At 37.5% G+C, this 20,199-nt stretch overlaps 1 protein-coding gene across 1 annotated transcript in view; it reads right to left on the bottom strand.

Moving 5' to 3' along the window:
• Positions 1 to 20,171, bottom strand: part of Ac3 (adenylate cyclase 3) — a 36,404-nt gene extending 16,233 nt beyond the window's left edge. Inside the window, exons 1-2 of the mRNA XM_017911501.1 lie at positions 18,441 to 20,171; positions 2,655 to 3,034 (exon numbers count right to left, since the gene is read on the bottom strand). Coding sequence (XP_017766990.1) covers positions 2,655 to 3,034; positions 18,441 to 18,992 — 932 coding nt within the window. The 5' untranslated portion in view covers positions 18,993 to 20,171. The remainder of the gene's footprint in view (positions 1 to 2,654; positions 3,035 to 18,440) is intronic.
• Positions 20,172 to 20,199: the final 28 nt, after the last annotated feature.

Here is a 20,199-nt window from a genome sequence, read left to right as displayed (position 1 = left end):
ATTATATATTTAATTATTATATTCTAAGAATATTGGAAATATTAACCCTTTGCACTCGACGATCTTTTGGCTAAAGATGAGTAGGAGTTCAAAGATTTTCTGCTATAAAGCTGGCGATATTTCTTTCAGTAATAAATAAGAAATCGAATAACAATTAACACGTAGAATTATTTGATTTCGATAGCTCGCACACCGTTACATTATCTTAACTTTGACATATTAATTAATATCGATCTTCGAAATTGTATCTAATGGTGACTGACAGTCACCTCTCGAGTGCAAAGGGTTAAATTTCCATTTTTATTTCAGTACAAATAGTACCACCGAGGTTAGAAAAATGTTATACAAAGAAAGCTTCGAATTTTAGTATCTCTGTAACGAAGAAATCTTCGAGTGTGAAGGGTTAAATGACAATCTTGTCCCATTTCTCGATTTCCAAGCTAGAATTCGACATCACGACGTATCTCCGATGATTCCCCAGTGGTGTTGTAACAACACGGAAAATTGGACATAGAAATATCGCGCGAAATCCATCAACGATGGCCCCCTGTCCCCGAACGGATCGATCTCGAGCCACCCCCCGCGACGGACTCGCGCGAGACCCCCTTCCTTCCTCGGGAGGATCGGCGTGGAATCGCGGGGAGGAGTCGTTGGAATTTCCCGATAAAGTCAATTTCTCGGCTGGCAATTTCAGGATTTTCATTATCCGCGCAGCGCGACGAGGAGGGAAAGGTGGTCGGGGCTCGTGAAAGCGTTTCGCGTGCGATCTATCCGGGTCACAGTCGAGTGCACGGTAAACGAAGGAATTCTTTGCCGATAGCTTCGTTGTCGATTAATCCGTTTGTTCCCGCGCCGTTTATCGACAACCACTCGATTCGAGGCGTGTACCGTTGACAAAAGCAACGCGCGTTTCCTTCGGCGACGCCGTTCGAGAAAATCGCCCCCTCGCGATGGAAATGTCGCGATTCCTAGGCTTGAAGGAAATGTTCCGGGGTTCTGGGAGTAGCGGGAAATATTTGGAGTATTTTTAGGGATCTCGGGGAGTTTCTGAGGGACCAATCGAGAGGAAAATTTTGGTCCTGGATTGGAAGAAAATATTCTCGTTTCGTGAGCAGAAATAATTGTTACCCCTCTCGATCGCGAGAAAGATTCGCGTCTTGATTCTGAATAAATTTTCATTTAATTTTTGGAAACATTTCTGTATTAATCTTGAGAGGAATTTTCGTCCAAGTCTCGAAGAAAATTCTTGTCTTGATCCCAAGAAAAATTCTACTCCTAATTTTAAAAAATTCCTGTCTCGATTTCGAAGAAAATTCTTGTCTTGATTCTAAGGAAAATTCTTCTCCTGATATTGAAAGATTCCTGTTCCAATTTCGAAGAAAATTTTTGTCTTGGTAGAGAAATTATGAAGAGAAATTATCCTATCTATCTTCAAGAGAAATTATCCTCTTAGTTTTATAGAAAATTGTGCTGATTTTGAAAAATATTTTTGTTCCAAGTTCAATAATAATTCTTTCTCGGTCTCAAAGGAAATATTCCTGTCCTAATCTCAAGTATAGTTCCCCTCCTAATCCCAAGAAAAATTTCTACCCCGATTTCATGGAAGATTGTTGTCTTCATCCATAAAAGAAATTCTACTCACGATGTTAGAAAAGATTCCTGTCCCTATCTCCAAAATTTTTTTATCCTAATCTCAAAGAAGATTCTCGACCTAATTGCAAGAAAAATTCTTACCCCGATTTCATAGAAAATTGTTGTCCCGATTCTAAAAAATATTCTTACCCCGATTTAAATAAAAATTCTCCCTCAATTTCATAGAAAATTGTTGTCCGGATTCTAAAAAATATTCCTACCCCGATTTAAAAAATAATTCACCCCCGATCTCGTAGAAAATTATTGTCCGGATTCTAAAAAATATTCCTACCCCAAAATAAAAATAATTCTCCCCTGATCTCACAGAAAATTGTCCGTATTCTAAAAAATATTCCTTCCCCAATTTAAAAAACAATTCTCCCCCAATCTCATAGAAAATTGTCCCGATTCTAAAAAATATTCCTACCCCAATTTAAAAAAGAATTTTTCCCTGATCTCATAGAAAATTGTCCCAATTTTAAAAAATATTCCCACCCCGATTTATAAAAAAGTTCCTTCCCCAATTTAAAAAAAATTCTCCCCCGATCTCATAGAAAATTATTGTCCGGATTCTAAAAAATATTCCTACCCCGATTAAAACAAAAATTCTCCCCCGATTTCATAGAAAATTGTCCCGGCTCCAAAATATATTCCCATCCCGATTTAAAAAGGAATTCCTTTTCCAAATTAAAAAATAATTCTCCCTCGACCTCATAGAAAATTATTGTCCGGATTCTAAAAAATATTCCTACCCCGATTAAAACAAAAATTCTCCCCCGATTTCATAGAAAATTGTCCCGACTCCAAAAAATATTCCTATCACAATTTAAAAAGAAATTCCACCCCGATTTAAAAAAATATTCCACCCCAATATCAGAGAAAATTCTTGTCCTGATTTTTGTCCACTCTGGAAATATTCCATCCCCATCTCGAGATAAATTCCTGCTCCGATCACGAACTACGAGATCCCAATGCAGTAGCAACGTCTGTTAAAATAATTTTCCGAGAAATTAATTACCTACCTCTCGCTGAGTTCGTCGAATTTTGCGAACAGCTCGTTGAGGATCTTCACCAGCTCGCTGGCGCTGTAGGTGGACGAGATGGCGGTGAATCCGACGATGTCCGCGTAGAGGATCGACACGTTCTCGTGCCTGGACATGTAGATCTTCTTGAACTGGGTGTTAAGGGTGGCGCCGAGGTCCTGTCGCATCTTCACAGCCACGTGTTTCGGAAGCACGCTGAGCAGCAGCCTCTCCTGCTCCGCGCTTTGCTCCTCGATCACCAGTTGCACCTCTAGACTCTGTCTGGTCTCCAGGAAGGTCCTACGCTGCTGGAACTCCGTTATGGAGTAACTAGAAGCGCCAAGAAGCATGGCGCCCAAGCACAGCGTCACTGTCAGCACCTGGAAGAAAGCATCCCTTAGCATTTACGGAATAATCGTTATCTCGAGGAATTAATATTTACGTTCTCTTATTTTCTTCTGAACATTTGCAAATTTTGACAGATTTTTTCAATAGGATCCAATTTTTTTTATCTTTCGTACTAGATTTAATTATTGTAATCTAAATTAATCATTATAATCTAATCTAGATTATAAATAATAATTCTAATCTTATTATAATCTAGATTTAATTATTACAATCTAATTACAATCTAAATTAATTTCAATTATATTAGAATTACATTCTTTTAGTTCTTCAACGTTTGCGAATTTTTGGCAGATTTTTTAATAGGGTCTATGTTTCTATATTTGTCGTTTTAGATTTGTATATTAGGTCTTGTGATCGAGTCTTTAGTTATGTGATTTTTCGAGTGACGAAATTGTCGCTATTTTTTCTTTAATTTTAAAGTTTGATACACCATACGCGATATTTTTGCACTTCGATTAAGAAATTTTGGTTTCTTTTTGAATAATCCGATGTTTGAGCTGACCATTCGTCAAATGGATTTATTTTAAATACAAAGAGTTAAGTAAACATAGAATATTTTCCCAATGGAATATTAAATAATTCAAAAAGTGGAGTTTATCAGGTTAAATACTTTTTATAAATACTATTACACTAGATGCACGTCTCGAATGAATTCTAAAGTATCTTACAGTACGCAAAATGAAATTTAAATTTAAATTAAAAAATTATTCTTCACCTATTATACTTCGTAATTATAAAAATACGTATTAAAATGCGTATTAAAAAATTTGTAAAATGACCACTTGTGTTGTTTTATTATTAAAAACGATATTTACACAGCACGTGCATCAGAAATTATTCCAGATGTACATGTTGCGTGGACATATAATTATATTAAATAATTTATGGAGAAATATGAGATTAATAACGATTAAAAAGACGTTGAGAAACGATTATCGGCGATGTATGAAAAGTTATTCCAGTTTTTGTTCTACAACGATCCCAGGTCGATGTGACACAGTGATTTCTCGTTTCTTGAATAACAAAGCACGGCGATTAGAAAGTAAAATGAGTAAACAGTCATTTTGCAACGCTTGCAGTAAAAAGATGCATTTTTGTTTGTGTGTTTATATCATACAAAATTCCATTAACGTGCGTTAACGAATAGATAACGAAGAAATCGCAATTATTATGTAACGGCATTACTGCATTAATTAATTTTATTACTCGTTTAATTAATCAGGAAGGAATTGCATCTACACACCTTCCTGGAATTCGTATTTATTAAATATTTTGTAAAAATAAAATTTAGCATAGGTTATACTAAATTGCACAATTTTCTAAATTGTTACCCCATTTTTAGTAATTTTATTACTCGTTTAATTAATTATGAAAAAATTTTGTCCACACACCTTCCTGGAATTCGTATTTATTAAATATTTTGTAAAAATAAAATTTAGCATAGGTTATACTAAATTGCACAATTTTCTAAATTGTTATCACATTTTTAGTAATTTTATTACTCGTTTAATTAATCAGGAAAATATTTTATTTTATCCTAGAATTCATATTTATTAAATATTTTGTAAAAATAAAATTTAGCATAGGTTATACTAAATTGCACAATTTTCTAAATTGTTACCCCATTTTTAATAATTTTATTACTCGTTTAATTAATCAGGAAAAAATATTGTGTATATACACCTTCCTGGAATTCGTATTTATTATATATTTTGTAAAAATAAAATTTAGCATAGGTTATACAAAATAGCACAATTTTCCAAATTGTTATTCCATTAATTAATTTTATTATTCGGTCGTCTAAGAGGAAGAATTTAATTTGCACACCCTCCAGGAATTCGCAATTTATTAATTATTATTTCAAACAAAATTTAGTATAGATTACATAAAAGTGCAGAATTTATTTAATTATTGACCAATTAATTAGTTTTATTATTCGTTTAATTAAACAGAAAAAATTCTGTATTTTCAAAATTTAGTACAAACTGTTTAAAAGTATAGCCATTTTCCAAATTTCTACTTCGAATTTGTATTTCCTATTCTTTCTGAAAATTCACCTAGGATTGCCATACACATCATACAACTTTTCCAATTTCTACCCCGTTAATTAATTTTATCAAACTGTAGATCTACACCCCCTCTTCATACACCCACCCGTGTAAATCGAAATTTTTACGTACGTGTCTAAAATTCAGTTGGAACTGCTATACAAAATCATAAAACTTTTTCAATTTCTACCCCGTTAATTAATTTCATCGAGTTAGATCCACACACCCTCTTAAGACATACATTTCCCACTCACCCTCGCAAATCGAAATTTTTAAGTACGTATCTAAAATCCAATAGCAGTTGCTACACAAAATGGTGCCATCTTTTAAGTATCTAGCCCACCAATTACTTTGCTGTTGGCCGATCGTCCAATTTAACAAAACGAGATCGACCAACCCACCCCTCGAAACTCCCTCATTCCTTCTTCTTCCTTTCCACGCAAATTTGCTGAAAAGTTATAGAAAATCTTACTTTCCGAATTTCTGCCCTGCCAATTAATTCCATCGAACGACCCAATCGAAGAGAACGAGTCTAGCTCTTTCAATCTCGCCCGTTCCACCCCTTTTCCACCCCTCAGCGTTCACCCCAGCGATAAATTACTCGCCGTGACCAGGATCGTTCCTCGCCGATTCCGGGTTAACCGCGACTCCCACTGGCGACGTACCCGGACAATTAACACCGGAATATATTCCCACCCTGTCGACTCGTCGTTCCTGAACACCCCGAGACGAAAAGCAGGGTGGAGAACTCCCGGAGGACCGGTCGGCACCCCATTTGGGCGAGCCAGTCGGCACGATCCTGGACCACAGGGCTTTGCGGAATGCTCGAAATCTCGGAAACACCCCCCTGTGGTTCCTCCTCCCCCTGTTTTCCAATTTTCCACGATCCACGCACGGGTGCACGCCGCGAAATGCTTGATCCCGCACGCTCGATGGCGCCCCATTCAGCGAGCGCTTTTGTCGCAATCGTTTGTCCCTGTTGACAATAGAGCCATGATAATTGAATCATCCATGGTGGAGAAATTAGCGTGGAGAACGCTTTTGTCCACCATCCAGCCGCTCGATTTAAATATTATCGAGCAATTACAGTCTGCTGATCTACTGTACCACGAATGGTAGCGTGTCTTTGCCATTTGTTGGATCTCCTGGATCATTCTTTGGTGGTTAAATGGGATTATTGGGGTGGTTTTAATTATCTTGTAATAATTTTATATTAATTATTTTATTTCCAATTATTTTATTTCCAATTATTTTAAGGATCTTGTGGATCATTCTTTGGTGGGTAAGTGGGATTATTGGGGTGGTTTTAATTATCTTGTAATAATTTTATATTAATTATTTTATTCCCAGTTATTTTATTCTAAATTATTTTAAGGATCTTGTGGATCATTCTTTGGTGGGTAAATGGAATTATTGGGGTGGTTTTAATTATCTTGTAATAATTTTGTATTAATTATTTTATTCCCAATTATTTTAAGGATCTTGTGAATAATTCTTTGGTGGTTAAATGGGATTATTGGGGTAGTTTCAATTATCTTGTAATAATTTCATATTAATTATTTTAAGGATCTTGTGAATAATTCTTTGGTGGTTAAATGGGATTATTGGGGTAGTTTCAATTATCTTGTAATAATTTCATATTAATTATTTTAAGGATCTTGTGGATCATTCTTTGGTGGTTAAATGGGATTATTGGATTGGTTTTAATTATCTTGTAGCAATTTGTTATTAATTATTTTATTTCCAATTATTTTAAGGATCTTGTGGATCATTCTTTGCTGGGTAAATGGGATTATTGGGGTGGTTTCAATTATCTTATAATAATTTTATATTATTTATTTTGTTCCCAATTATTTTAAAAATTTTCTGGATTATTCTTTTGCGGTTAAATAAGGTTATTGTGGTAGTTTTAATTATCTTGTAATAATTTGATATTAATTATTTTATTCCCAATTATTTTAAGGATTTTCTGGATCATTCTTTTAATAATCGTGTAATAATTTTATTCTTGATTATTTTGGTATTCATTGTTTTAAGAATTTTCGTTATAAATTTAATATTTTTTGGAAGTATGTATGTATAGGAATGGTGCTTACTGAAATTGTCTCGTAAAATGTCTATATATTCGTGTATGTAGGTGTACAAAAATTTTATATATCTTTCAAACATATTCCGAAATCAAAAACAAGATTATATTATCTTTAGTGCACGTGAGTTATAAGTCGATGATTAGAATTCTCGTAATTCGAATGTAAATTATCCTGAACATTTCCGTCATTATTCTTACAACCATTGTAAAATGACCACAAAATAGTACTAATTTTATCAGATATAAAATGGTCACAAATATATGTACACGAATAGATGATTTATCCAAAGTTCTCCAACATGGACCCAAGAAGTACATCAAGAAAGTTTGACTATTGAAATTTAGGACACCCTGTATATAGCAACAAATATTTTTATACAACGACGTATATTCTTTTCTGGATATTTTCTCCCATTCACATCGGTGCATCATTGCACCCCTGTTCGCGCACGCTGTGTGATCCGAGGAAAGGGTTGTTGGAATCAGAATTAACCCTCTGTTAAAGGGTTCGTTGGACAAGAATGATTGCAATTGTCGCTGCAATGGATGCAGTGTACTCGTTCCATGATCGAGTCGATGGATTTGAAAGAAACGTTCCTGCCATTGAAAACCGATCGTATGTCGTGCATGGAAAGGCGGCATGTCGCGTCGTTGCGCATCTCTCTGTCTCCAGCTCTCTCTCTCTCTCTTCTCTTTCTCTCTCTTCCTCTCTCTATTTTAAACAACCATTGACCGAACTCTACTCGAGCGTCACTAACGATAGAACCACGTGCAACAGCACTTTCGCTTTCGATCTCGTCTAGGAAAATTTGTAACGGGGTCCCCATAGCAGCGATTCTCGAGCCCCGTCATTCCCATGGAATTCGATAAAATGAAATTTCATATGGTCACTGCAAGATATTCGGTGTTTTGTTCGAAAATCGACTACATATATGAAAATTCTGTCATTTCGTGAATATGAAATTGGCATTTATTCAGGTGAATATTTAAATTGCAGCAGCTAATTAATTGTTAATTACTGACTGATAAATTAGAACGTAGAAGGGTTTGCAAAGCGAGAATTAGGATTCTATGCACCTGTTTATCTTCGTTATAATTCCATGATTCTTGTATACCCGGTAGATGTGTTTAGCTTGCTATTATAGATCCGTAGATCGAATTTAATTCATAATGAGTAAGTAATGCTTCAGAACTCTGTAATATGAACTCGGAATTCAAAACTTAGGACTCAGTACTCAGGACTGAGAATTGTGAATTGAGGAAAACTACGAACTCCGGACTCAGTACTCAGGACTGAGAATTGTGAATTGAAAAAGTTATGAACTCAGTACTCAGTACTTAGGTCTAAGAGTTGTGAATTGAGGGAAACTAAGAATTCGAGACTCAATACTCAAGATTTTGAACTGTGAATTGAAGAAAACTAAGAACACAGGACTGAGAATTGTGAATTGAGGAAAACTGGAATTCACAACTGAGAATTTTGAATTGAAAAAGCTATGAACTCAGTACTCAGTAGTCAGTGCTCAGTACTCAGTATTCAGGACTGAGGATTGTGAATTGAAGAAAACTAAGAACGCAAGACTCAGCACTCAGGATTTTGAATTGTGAATTGAAGGAAACTAAGAACACAGGAATGAGAATTACGAATTGAGGAGAACTGGAATTCAGAACTGAGAATTGTGAATTGAGGAGAACTAAGAACTCAAGACTTAGTACTTAGGATTGAGTATTGTGAATTGAGAAAAATTATAAACTCAGGACTGAGAATTGTGAATTAAGAAAAACTATGAACTTAGGACTGAGAACTGTGAATTAAGGGAAATTAAGAATTTAATTATTTTAAGGATCTTGTGAATAATTCTTTGGTGGTTAAATGGGATTATTGGGGTAGTTTCAATTATCTTGTAATAATTTCATATTAATTATTTTAAGGATCTTGTGAATAATTCTTTGGTGGTTAAATGGGATTATTGGGGTAGTTTCAATTATCTTGTAATAATTTCATATTAATTATTTTAAGGATCTTGTGAATAATTCTTTGGTGGTTAAATGGGATTATTGGGGTAGTTTCAATTATCTTGTAATAATTTCATATTAATTATTTTAAGGATCTTGTGAATAATTCTTTGGTGGTTAAATGGGATTATTGGGGTAGTTTCAATTATCTTGTAATAATTTCATATTAATTATTTTAAGGATCTTGTGAATAATTCTTTGGTGGTTAAATGGGATTATTGGGGTAGTTTCAATTATCTTGTAATAATTTCATATTAATTATTTTAAGGATCTTGTGAATAATTCTTTGGTGGTTAAATGGGATTATTGGGGTAGTTTCAATTATCTTGTAATAATTTCATATTAATTATTTTAAGGATCTTGTGAATAATTCTTTGGTGGTTAAATGGGATTATTGGGGTAGTTTCAATTATCTTGTAATAATTTCATATTAATTATTTTAAGGATCTTGTGAATAATTCTTTGGTGGTTAAATGGGATTATTGGGGTAGTTTCAATTATCTTGTAATAATTTCATATTAATTATTTTAAGGATCTTGTGAATAATTCTTTGGTGGTTAAATGGGATTATTGGGGTAGTTTCAATTATCTTGTAATAATTTCATATTAATTATTTTAAGGATCTTGTGAATAATTCTTTGGTGGTTAAATGGGATTATTGGGGTAGTTTCAATTATCTTGTAATAATTTCATATTAATTATTTTAAGGATCTTGTGAATAATTCTTTGGTGGTTAAATGGGATTATTGGGGTAGTTTCAATTATCTTGTAATAATTTCATATTAATTATTTTAAGGATCTTGTGAATAATTCTTTGGTGGTTAAATGGGATTATTGGGGTAGTTTCAATTATCTTGTAATAATTTCATATTAATTATTTTAAGGATCTTGTGAATAATTCTTTGGTGGTTAAATGGGATTATTGGGGTAGTTTCAATTATCTTGTAATAATTTCATATTAATTATTTTAAGGATCTTGTGAATAATTCTTTGGTGGTTAAATGGGATTATTGGGGTAGTTTCAATTATCTTGTAATAATTTCATATTAATTATTTTAAGGATCTTGTGAATAATTCTTTGGTGGTTAAATGGGATTATTGGGGTAGTTTCAATTATCTTGTAATAATTTCATATTAATTATTTTAAGGATCTTGTGAATAATTCTTTGGTGGTTAAATGGGATTATTGGGGTAGTTTCAATTATCTTGTAATAATTTCATATTAATTATTTTAAGGATCTTGTGAATAATTCTTTGGTGGTTAAATGGGATTATTGGGGTAGTTTCAATTATCTTGTAATAATTTCATATTAATTATTTTAAGGATCTTGTGAATAATTCTTTGGTGGTTAAATGGGATTATTGGGGTAGTTTCAATTATCTTGTAATAATTTCATATTAATTATTTTAAGGATCTTGTGAATAATTCTTTGGTGGTTAAATGGGATTATTGGGGTAGTTTCAATTATCTTGTAATAATTTCATATTAATTATTTTAAGGATCTTGTGAATAATTCTTTGGTGGTTAAATGGGATTATTGGGGTAGTTTCAATTATCTTGTAATAATTTCATATTAATTATTTTAAGGATCTTGTGAATAATTCTTTGGTGGTTAAATGGGATTATTGGGGTAGTTTCAATTATCTTGTAATAATTTCATATTAATTATTTTAAGGATCTTGTGAATAATTCTTTGGTGGTTAAATGGGATTATTGGGGTAGTTTCAATTATCTTGTAATAATTTCATATTAATTATTTTAAGGATCTTGTGAATAATTCTTTGGTGGTTAAATGGGATTATTGGGGTAGTTTCAATTATCTTGTAATAATTTCATATTAATTATTTTAAGGATCTTGTGAATAATTCTTTGGTGGTTAAATGGGATTATTGGGGTAGTTTCAATTATCTTGTAATAATTTCATATTAATTATTTTAAGGATCTTGTGAATAATTCTTTGGTGGTTAAATGGGATTATTGGGGTAGTTTCAATTATCTTGTAATAATTTCATATTAATTATTTTAAGGATCTTGTGAATAATTCTTTGGTGGTTAAATGGGATTATTGGGGTAGTTTCAATTATCTTGTAATAATTTCATATTAATTATTTTAAGGATCTTGTGAATAATTCTTTGGTGGTTAAATGGGATTATTGGGGTAGTTTCAATTATCTTGTAATAATTTCATATTAATTATTTTAAGGATCTTGTGAATAATTCTTTGGTGGTTAAATGGGATTATTGGGGTAGTTTCAATTATCTTGTAATAATTTCATATTAATTATTTTAAGGATCTTGTGAATAATTCTTTGGTGGTTAAATGGGATTATTGGGGTAGTTTCAATTATCTTGTAATAATTTCATATTAATTATTTTAAGGATCTTGTGAATAATTCTTTGGTGGTTAAATGGGATTATTGGGGTAGTTTCAATTATCTTGTAATAATTTCATATTAATTATTTTAAGGATCTTGTGAATAATTCTTTGGTGGTTAAATGGGATTATTGGGGTAGTTTCAATTATCTTGTAATAATTTCATATTAATTATTTTAAGGATCTTGTGAATAATTCTTTGGTGGTTAAATGGGATTATTGGGGTAGTTTCAATTATCTTGTAATAATTTCATATTAATTATTTTAAGGATCTTGTGGATCATTCTTTGGTGGTTAAATGGGATTATTGGATTGGTTTTAATTATCTTGTAGCAATTTGTTATTAATTATTTTATTTCCAATTATTTTAAGGATCTTGTGGATCATTCTTTGCTGGGTAAATGGGATTATTGGGGTGGTTTCAATTATCTTATAATAATTTTATATTATTTATTTTGTTCCCAATTATTTTAAAAATTTTCTGGATTATTCTTTTGCGGTTAAATAAGGTTATTGTGGTAGTTTTAATTATCTTGTAATAATTTGATATTAATTATTTTATTCCCAATTATTTTAAGGATTTTCTGGATCATTCTTTTAATAATCGTGTAATAATTTTATTCTTGATTATTTTGGTATTCATTGTTTTAAGAATTTTCGTTATAAATTTAATATTTTTTGGAAGTATGTATGTATAGGAATGGTGCTTACTGAAATTGTCTCGTAAAATGTCTATATATTCGTGTATGTAGGTGTACAAAAATTTTATATATCTTTCAAACATATTCCGAAATCAAAAACAAGATTATATTATCTTTAGTGCACGTGAGTTATAAGTCGATGATTAGAATTCTCGTAATTCGAATGTAAATTATCCTGAACATTTCCGTCATTATTCTTACAACCATTGTAAAATGACCACAAAATAGTACTAATTTTATCAGATATAAAATGGTCACAAATATATGTACACGAATAGATGATTTATCCAAAGTTCTCCAACATGGACCCAAGAAGTACATCAAGAAAGTTTGACTATTGAAATTTAGGACACCCTGTATATAGCAACAAATATTTTTATACAACGACGTATATTCTTTTCTGGATATTTTCTCCCATTCACATCGGTGCATCATTGCACCCCTGTTCGCGCACGCTGTGTGATCCGAGGAAAGGGTTGTTGGAATCAGAATTAACCCTCTGTTAAAGGGTTCGTTGGACAAGAATGATTGCAATTGTCGCTGCAATGGATGCAGTGTACTCGTTCCATGATCGAGTCGATGGATTTGAAAGAAACGTTCCTGCCATTGAAAACCGATCGTATGTCGTGCATGGAAAGGCGGCATGTCGCGTCGTTGCGCATCTCTCTGTCTCCAGCTCTCTCTCTCTCTCTTCTCTTTCTCTCTCTTCCTCTCTCTATTTTAAACAACCATTGACCGAACTCTACTCGAGCGTCACTAACGATAGAACCACGTGCAACAGCACTTTCGCTTTCGATCTCGTCTAGGAAAATTTGTAACGGGGTCCCCATAGCAGCGATTCTCGAGCCCCGTCATTCCCATGGAATTCGATAAAATGAAATTTCATATGGTCACTGCAAGATATTCGGTGTTTTGTTCGAAAATCGACTATATATACGAAGATTCTGTCATTACGTGAATATGAAATTGGCATTTATTCAGGTGAATATTTAAATTGCAGCAGCTAATTAATTGTTAATTACTGACTGATAAATTAGAACGTAGAAGGGTTTGCAAAGCGAGAATTAGGATTCTATGCACCTGTTTATCTTCGTTATAATTCCATGATTCTTGTATACCCGGTAGATGTGTTTAGCTTGCTATTATAGATCCGTAGATCGAATTTAATTCATAATGAGTAAGTAATGCTTCAGAACTCTGTAATATGAACTCGGAATTCAAAACTTAGGACTCAGTACTCAGGACTGAGAATTGTGAATTGAGGAAAACTACGAACTCCGGACTCAGTACTCAGGACTGAGAATTGTGAATTGAAAAAGTTATGAACTCAGTACTCAGTACTTAGGTCTAAGAGTTGTGAATTGAGGGAAACTAAGAATTCGAGACTCAATACTCAAGATTTTGAACTGTGAATTGAAGAAAACTAAGAACACAGGACTGAGAATTGTGAATTGAGGAAAACTGGAATTCACAACTGAGAATTTTGAATTGAAAAAGCTATGAACTCAGTACTCAGTAGTCAGTGCTCAGTACTCAGTATTCAGGACTGAGGATTGTGAATTGAAGAAAACTAAGAACGCAAGACTCAGCACTCAGGATTTTGAATTGTGAATTGAAGGAAACTAAGAACACAGGAATGAGAATTACGAATTGAGGAGAACTGGAATTCAGAACTGAGAATTGTGAATTGAGGAGAACTAAGAACTCAAGACTTAGTACTTAGGATTGAGTATTGTGAATTGAGAAAAATTATAAACTCAGGACTGAGAATTGTGAATTAAGAAAAACTATGAACTTAGGACTGAGAACTGTGAATTAAGGGAAATTAAGAATACAGGATTGAGAATTGTGAATTGAGAAAAGCTAAGAACTCAAGACTCAGTACTTAAGCCTGAGAATTGTGAATCGAGGAAATCTAAGAACTCAAGACACAGTACTCAGTGCTGAGAATTGTGAAATGAGAAAAGCTATGAACTCAAGCCTGAGAATTGTGAATTGAGAAAAGTTAAGAACTCAAGCCTGAGAATTGTGAATTGAGGAAATCTAAGAACTCAGAACTTAGTACTCAATGCTGAGAATTGTGAATTGAAGAAAACTATGAACTCAGGACTGAGAATTGTGAATTGAGGGAAACTAGGAGCTCAAGACTCAGTACTCAGGACTGAGAATTGTGAATCGAGGGAAACTAAGAACTCAGGACTCAGTACTCAGAATTTAAAATTGTGAATTGAGGAAAACGAAGAATTCAGGACTGAGAATTGTGAATTAAGGGAAATTAAGAACACAGGATTGAGAATTGTGAATTGAGAAAAGCTAAGAACTCAAGACTCAGTACTTAAGCCTGAGAATTGTGAATTGAGGAAATCTAAGAACTCAGGACACAGTACTCAGCGCTGAGAATTGTGAAATGAGAAAAGCTAAGAACTCAAGCCTGAGAATTGTGAATTGAGGAAATCTAAGAACTCAAGACTCAGTACTCAGGACTGAGAATTGTGAATTGAGGAAATCTAAGAACTCAGGACTTAGTACTCAATGCTGAGAATTGTGAATCGAGGAAATCTAAGAACTCAGGACACAGTACTCAGGGCTGAGAATTGTGAATTGAGGGAAACTAAGAACTCAAGACTCAGTACTCAGCACTGAGAATTGTGAATCGAGGGAAACTAAGAACTCAGGACTCAGTACTCAGAATTTAAAATTGTGAATTGAGGAAAACGAAGAATTCAGGACTGAGAATTGCGAACTGAGGAGAACTAAGAACTCAGGACTGAGAACAAGAGAAAGGAATTAATACATAACTAGCAGCGACTTCGAAACAACGTCAAAATGTCCGATTCGACGAAAGGCCAGGAGTTTCTAGGAATATCCGCGCGCAGATTTCACTCTTCCTCGAACAGAAATCGATCGTTAAGTTTCGTTATACCGACGGAACTTTCATTAATTTCAGATGCACAGGAAGTCTATTATTTTTTACGCCAAGTAACTTTCACCAGCCGCGCAGTTGAAAACAAGAGCGGCGTTGCGTCGCGCGTTCTGGTGAACGATTTCCTGCCTCGCGCGAAACGTACAGGTCGCTACGTGCAATTTCCGACCTCGAAACAGCGAATTAAACCGACTCATACTCGCGCGAACCCGTGACACGTACTTCGTCCGCTGACAAACACGAAAATTCATAAATCCCATCCGTGCAGCCCTAATTTGCCCGGCACACGAACCGCAGGCTCATCGATCACCCTGTCACGCGAGAAAGAAACTCGCGATTCGCTGACTAATCCTGCGAGGATCTCGAAAACTCCCTACGCTTCTTTAATAATTTACCAACGTTCTCGACGAATTTGCCATGCTAATGGCCGCCACGGGCTGTTCATTAGCACCCTGCCATCGGGCGTCGATTAGTTCGCGTTTGGCAGACAGTAGACTCCGAATTCGAAGATTCGCGACGTGATCACTGATCGGGAACCGAGTTCCTCGCTTAATTACCAATTTCCCTTGTCCTTTCATCCCTCTAGCCAGCCACGTTTTAATTAACAACTAGCTCCACGACGTCCATGCAGCTTGGACTGATTAAAAATCCGAAACAGGCTAATCTCTGTCAAGACCGATGTCTCTATTTTAATACTTTTATCCTTGTTTTCTTGTTTTTATCAAACGAAACAGTCTTACTGATCATAAAATATGAAGACGAATTTATATATGTATATAAATAAATATTTCAACACGAAGAAAAGAAACTGAAGAGCATAAATGGTGAATTGACAGGGAGAGTCACCGATTTTGACACTCCACTTGTAAATGAATTTTTCAGGAGTTTCCAAAATGGATTGCGAAAGAAGTTCTCAGATCTGGAGTAAAAATGAATTAGAATCCAAAAATTATTCGTTGAGGTGCATATTCGAATTATTAGATCAATGATTGTATAGTTCGTTTTATAGTATTTCTGAGTAATTTTTGAGTAAAAATTCTAAGTTATCCTGCTTGACTTCTCCATATTTTTCTTGATCATCAATTTCTCAGTATCTTTTATTCCATTTGCTCGAAAGCTCTTTCTCTTTCATTTCTTTATCCATCGATCACTTTTATCATCCCTCGCGAAGGCTGATGGCTCGATTTTAACGCTGAACCGAGTACAGCTTGACAGTTTTCAAATTTTCGAGTAAAAATTCTGCATTTAGTGTTATTAATTTTTAATATCTTCTATTTCAGTTCCTCTAGAGCTCTTCCTGTTCCATGTTTTTATCTACCGGTCAAACGACCGGTAGCTTTAGAGCTAGGGATCGATCGTTGATAGGTTAGGGGTGAGAATCCGTATGTTTAGAAACTTATTTGTAAACCGAAATTCCTGCAGGGTTATTTTGGTGAGACTGATATTTCCTTTTTAAACGAGGGGTGCAATTTGAATATTTATAAAATTGGTAATTAAATATTTAAAAAATTTTAAAATACGAAAATTAGAAGACCATGACAGCATTCTGCCTTTTAAGACGCGAGGCTTTGTTTCAGGTGGATTGAAACCAAAAATTCCTACGTTTATAACAATCTCATAGTATTCAGTGTCTCCCGAGTCTATAACTAGACCCTCTTTGAAGGAAATCGAAAGCTGCTGCTATATTTTTAGAGATCGATGCGACGAGGCTCCCTTAGGGGTGACTCGAGACACAAAATTCGCGAACCAAATTTAGATCGCAACGGCCCCTTGTCACGATCCATTTTTATGGATTATTTTCGAGTATTATATTTTTAGTCCCGGAGTATTCTTCCAAACTTGGGTATCATCGAACCCAAGGGGTTGAGACTCGAAACAGCAATTTTCTGTCGGCGAACTTGACAGGCACCAGCCTGAAGATAAGTAACCGTGAGATAATGGCCTTTCTCGGGATTATCGGGATTTGTCAGCAGGGGCGTAGCAGATGGTGGGATAAAAATTGGCAACGGGCGAGAATGACTTGCCATAAACTGGTCGAGCGAGGAGCGTAATCAGCTGGGGGTGTTAACTTGTTGCGCGGCCGCGGCGTGCTCCGTGAATTTTCTCGCTGCCTCTGCTCCCCTAATTCACTTCGAATCTTACGTAACCGGGTATCCTGATTAAAAAAGAACAAGCTGTCTAATCCAAAGATCCGTTATTTTCATCGACGCCGCAACGCGTCGAGTTCTATAAATTCCACGGGCTTCGGCTAAAATTAGAACATCCTGGAAGCCTGTGTCCCAGCTTGTCCGCGATAATTTCATTTCTCCGGCAGAGATATCCGCGTTATCGCTGCACGATTAATCGAAGGGGATGGGAAGAGTCAGCTGGTCACGCGAAACGTCCACCCACTGCTGTCACGACGCTGTCAGGCACCGTGAAAAAAGGAAAAAAAAAAAAAAAGTTCTATTTAAAATTCGAACTGCCGCAGACCGCAAACTTGCCATCCCTTCCAACGGTGCGGCTTGGTATTTTCAAAAATAGCAAGCCAGTCCCGGCTGTATCGCGAACTCGGTTCCATTCAGCGTTCCGTGCAGGGGCGTTGGAATAGAAAATAATCGAGGGCTTAGCCGCTCGTGAACGTGGAAAAGTTGTCACGCGCGGCGTCGGGCTATTTTACAATGGGTCGCTCGATCGGCTGCTGTGTATCGTTGCGTATCGATCCATCGAAACGACGTTAAGAAGACGGCAACTACGCTGGCAAATTGCTTCGCCGGATCTCGAACCGCGGCAACAGTTGTTCCCGCGAGGACGCCGGTTCCGAGCTGAGTCCTAGGCGCGGAGGTCGCACCCCGAGAAGTTGGCAGCGTCTTGGGGGGACACTCTAACTAGGGGGTAAGGTGATATCGAACGGAAGGAACGCGAAACTATCGAAATACCGCGACAGAGGTCCCCGAGGATGAATATAAACTCGAGGGTGTAAATCAATTGAAGAGCCTGACGATAACAGTGACACTCGATGGATGATAGATCACTCCAGCGAGGTCTGCTCGCTGAGAATAGGAAACGTTCTAATCTTGGAGACTGGTGTCGAAGTTCCGATTGATTATAGACTCGTTTATTCGATTAGGAATTAGACACGGTGCACCCGTTTCCCGTTGCTACGAGGTTTACACTTTGACACGGAACAGGACCTCGGTGGGTGCATGGATCGTTCGGAAAGATCGAGACGCGAAGCAACACCTACCAAGATATCGATGGGTATCTGCGAGGGTGCCTTGGATAGTCCTACGACGGTGAGGATGTAGACGACGGTAGTGGCGATGGCGAGCAGGACGCAGAGTGAGAGCCTGAGGGGTAGCGTGGCGAAGAGCAGGTAGAGCATGAGCAATAGCCATCCGAGCGCGTCCCCAGGCGTGACATCGGTGGTCTTGAAGTACAGCTGACCAAGTAGATGTGCGATGGTCAACTGCCAGGCCACGTGAGGGACCACCGACCAGAACGCGTCCTTTGCCCTCTGGTTGTGCTCGATCCAGGCCAGCAGGCCTAGGTTCAAGCCCAGGAAGACAGCGGTGAAGCCCCGAGCCGGTAGATCCTGCACCGGCACGACTAATGTCTGGATACCATACAACAGCACCGAGATCAGGAAGTACTCGAGACCACCGCGTCTCTGGCGAAGGGAGGAGGCGCGATAGAGCGTCTCTAGCTTGGCGCTGCTGAAGCTCGTCCGCAGCAGGTTCGACGGCCTGCCCGCGCTCAGGTAGGAATCCTCGTTCGAGGTCTCTTGTCTCCGTAACATGGCGCCGTTCTCTCTCGCTCTCTCTTTCTCTCCGCCTCTCCCCGTTTCACATACCTTCGGCTAAGGCGCGCGTTACACGCATGGAAACTCGGTCGCGCTAGCCTGCTGACGATGATGCGTCCGAGGAATATCGTCCACCGAGCGATCCACCGTTCGCTCCTGTCCTCCACTCGTTCCTCTTCGCTTCGCCACGAACCTGCACACCCAACCCTCCGAACGGTCTCACCCTCGGCGAGCCCCTTACGCGAGCACACGCTTCGCAACGGATGCTGACACCCAGTCCAGGCCCTGTCACCTCGGACTCGACCTTCCCGGCGATCGTTGCTCGCCAGCAGGACACACACGCCTCGGTAGCACTCTCACGCACTCTCACACACACGGCTTTTAGGATGCAGCTGCACCCGCGCGCGGGGTACTGGCCGGGTTACTACTGCCGCTGCTCTTTCTTCTCTACTCGGAGGGAAGCGGAGCGCCACTCTCTCCATCCGCTCCTCGCCGCCTCCACCGTCTCCGTTCACCTCCTCGCCCTCGTTCCCGTCCAGGCTTGCGCCATACGACCCCCAACAGCTCCGACCCTCTACGACGCGGGTCGATATCAACCACCACAGAACCCAGCGCGTCCACGCCAGGCCCTACCTGCGCCGCTCTCTGCCCTACCTACGCGTATCTGCTAGGTACCTACCGACCTAGCTGCACCCTTCGACACACCGCCGACGACCACCGCCGCCGTCACTCCGCCACTCGTTTTCCGTCAATTGCCTGGATCTCGGTCACCACCCGATGCTTTAGCGCGGCCATTCCTTCCCATTTCCTTCCCAACGTGCACCGGGCAATCGCAGGGGTCACCTTCTCGCGCAACCTGTCGTGTCCTTCTCGCGACCGCTGAACCCCTCGCAGGGGGCTGTTCCAACCGCGACCACTCGCTGGGCGCGCAGATCTATCCCGGAATGCTCGAAACTTCGCGATACTCTCGATCTCGGGACCTCGACGGTAAGAAAGTTGAACGGGTACTGGCTGGGTAGTCGATTTCCGACACCGAGCTCGCGTGTTATTTGTTTAACAGTTCCCGGAAAATATATTCCGCGGTTTTCTATAATTGTTGCTGGCCTCGGGACTAACCCGCTGACTCACTGCGTGTCTGTCTTGTATTCCGCTCGAACAGCGTGTTACGCAAATCGACCCGCAACCGTGTATTCTATGTTTGCGT

The sequence above is a fragment of the Eufriesea mexicana genome, unplaced genomic scaffold (genome assembly GCF_001483705.2).
Source record: "Eufriesea mexicana isolate 0111107269 unplaced genomic scaffold, ASM148370v2 scaffold278, whole genome shotgun sequence".
Classification (NCBI taxonomy): Eukaryota; Metazoa; Arthropoda; class Insecta; order Hymenoptera; family Apidae; genus Eufriesea; species Eufriesea mexicana.
This window is presented reverse-complemented; position numbering and strand designations above follow the sequence as displayed.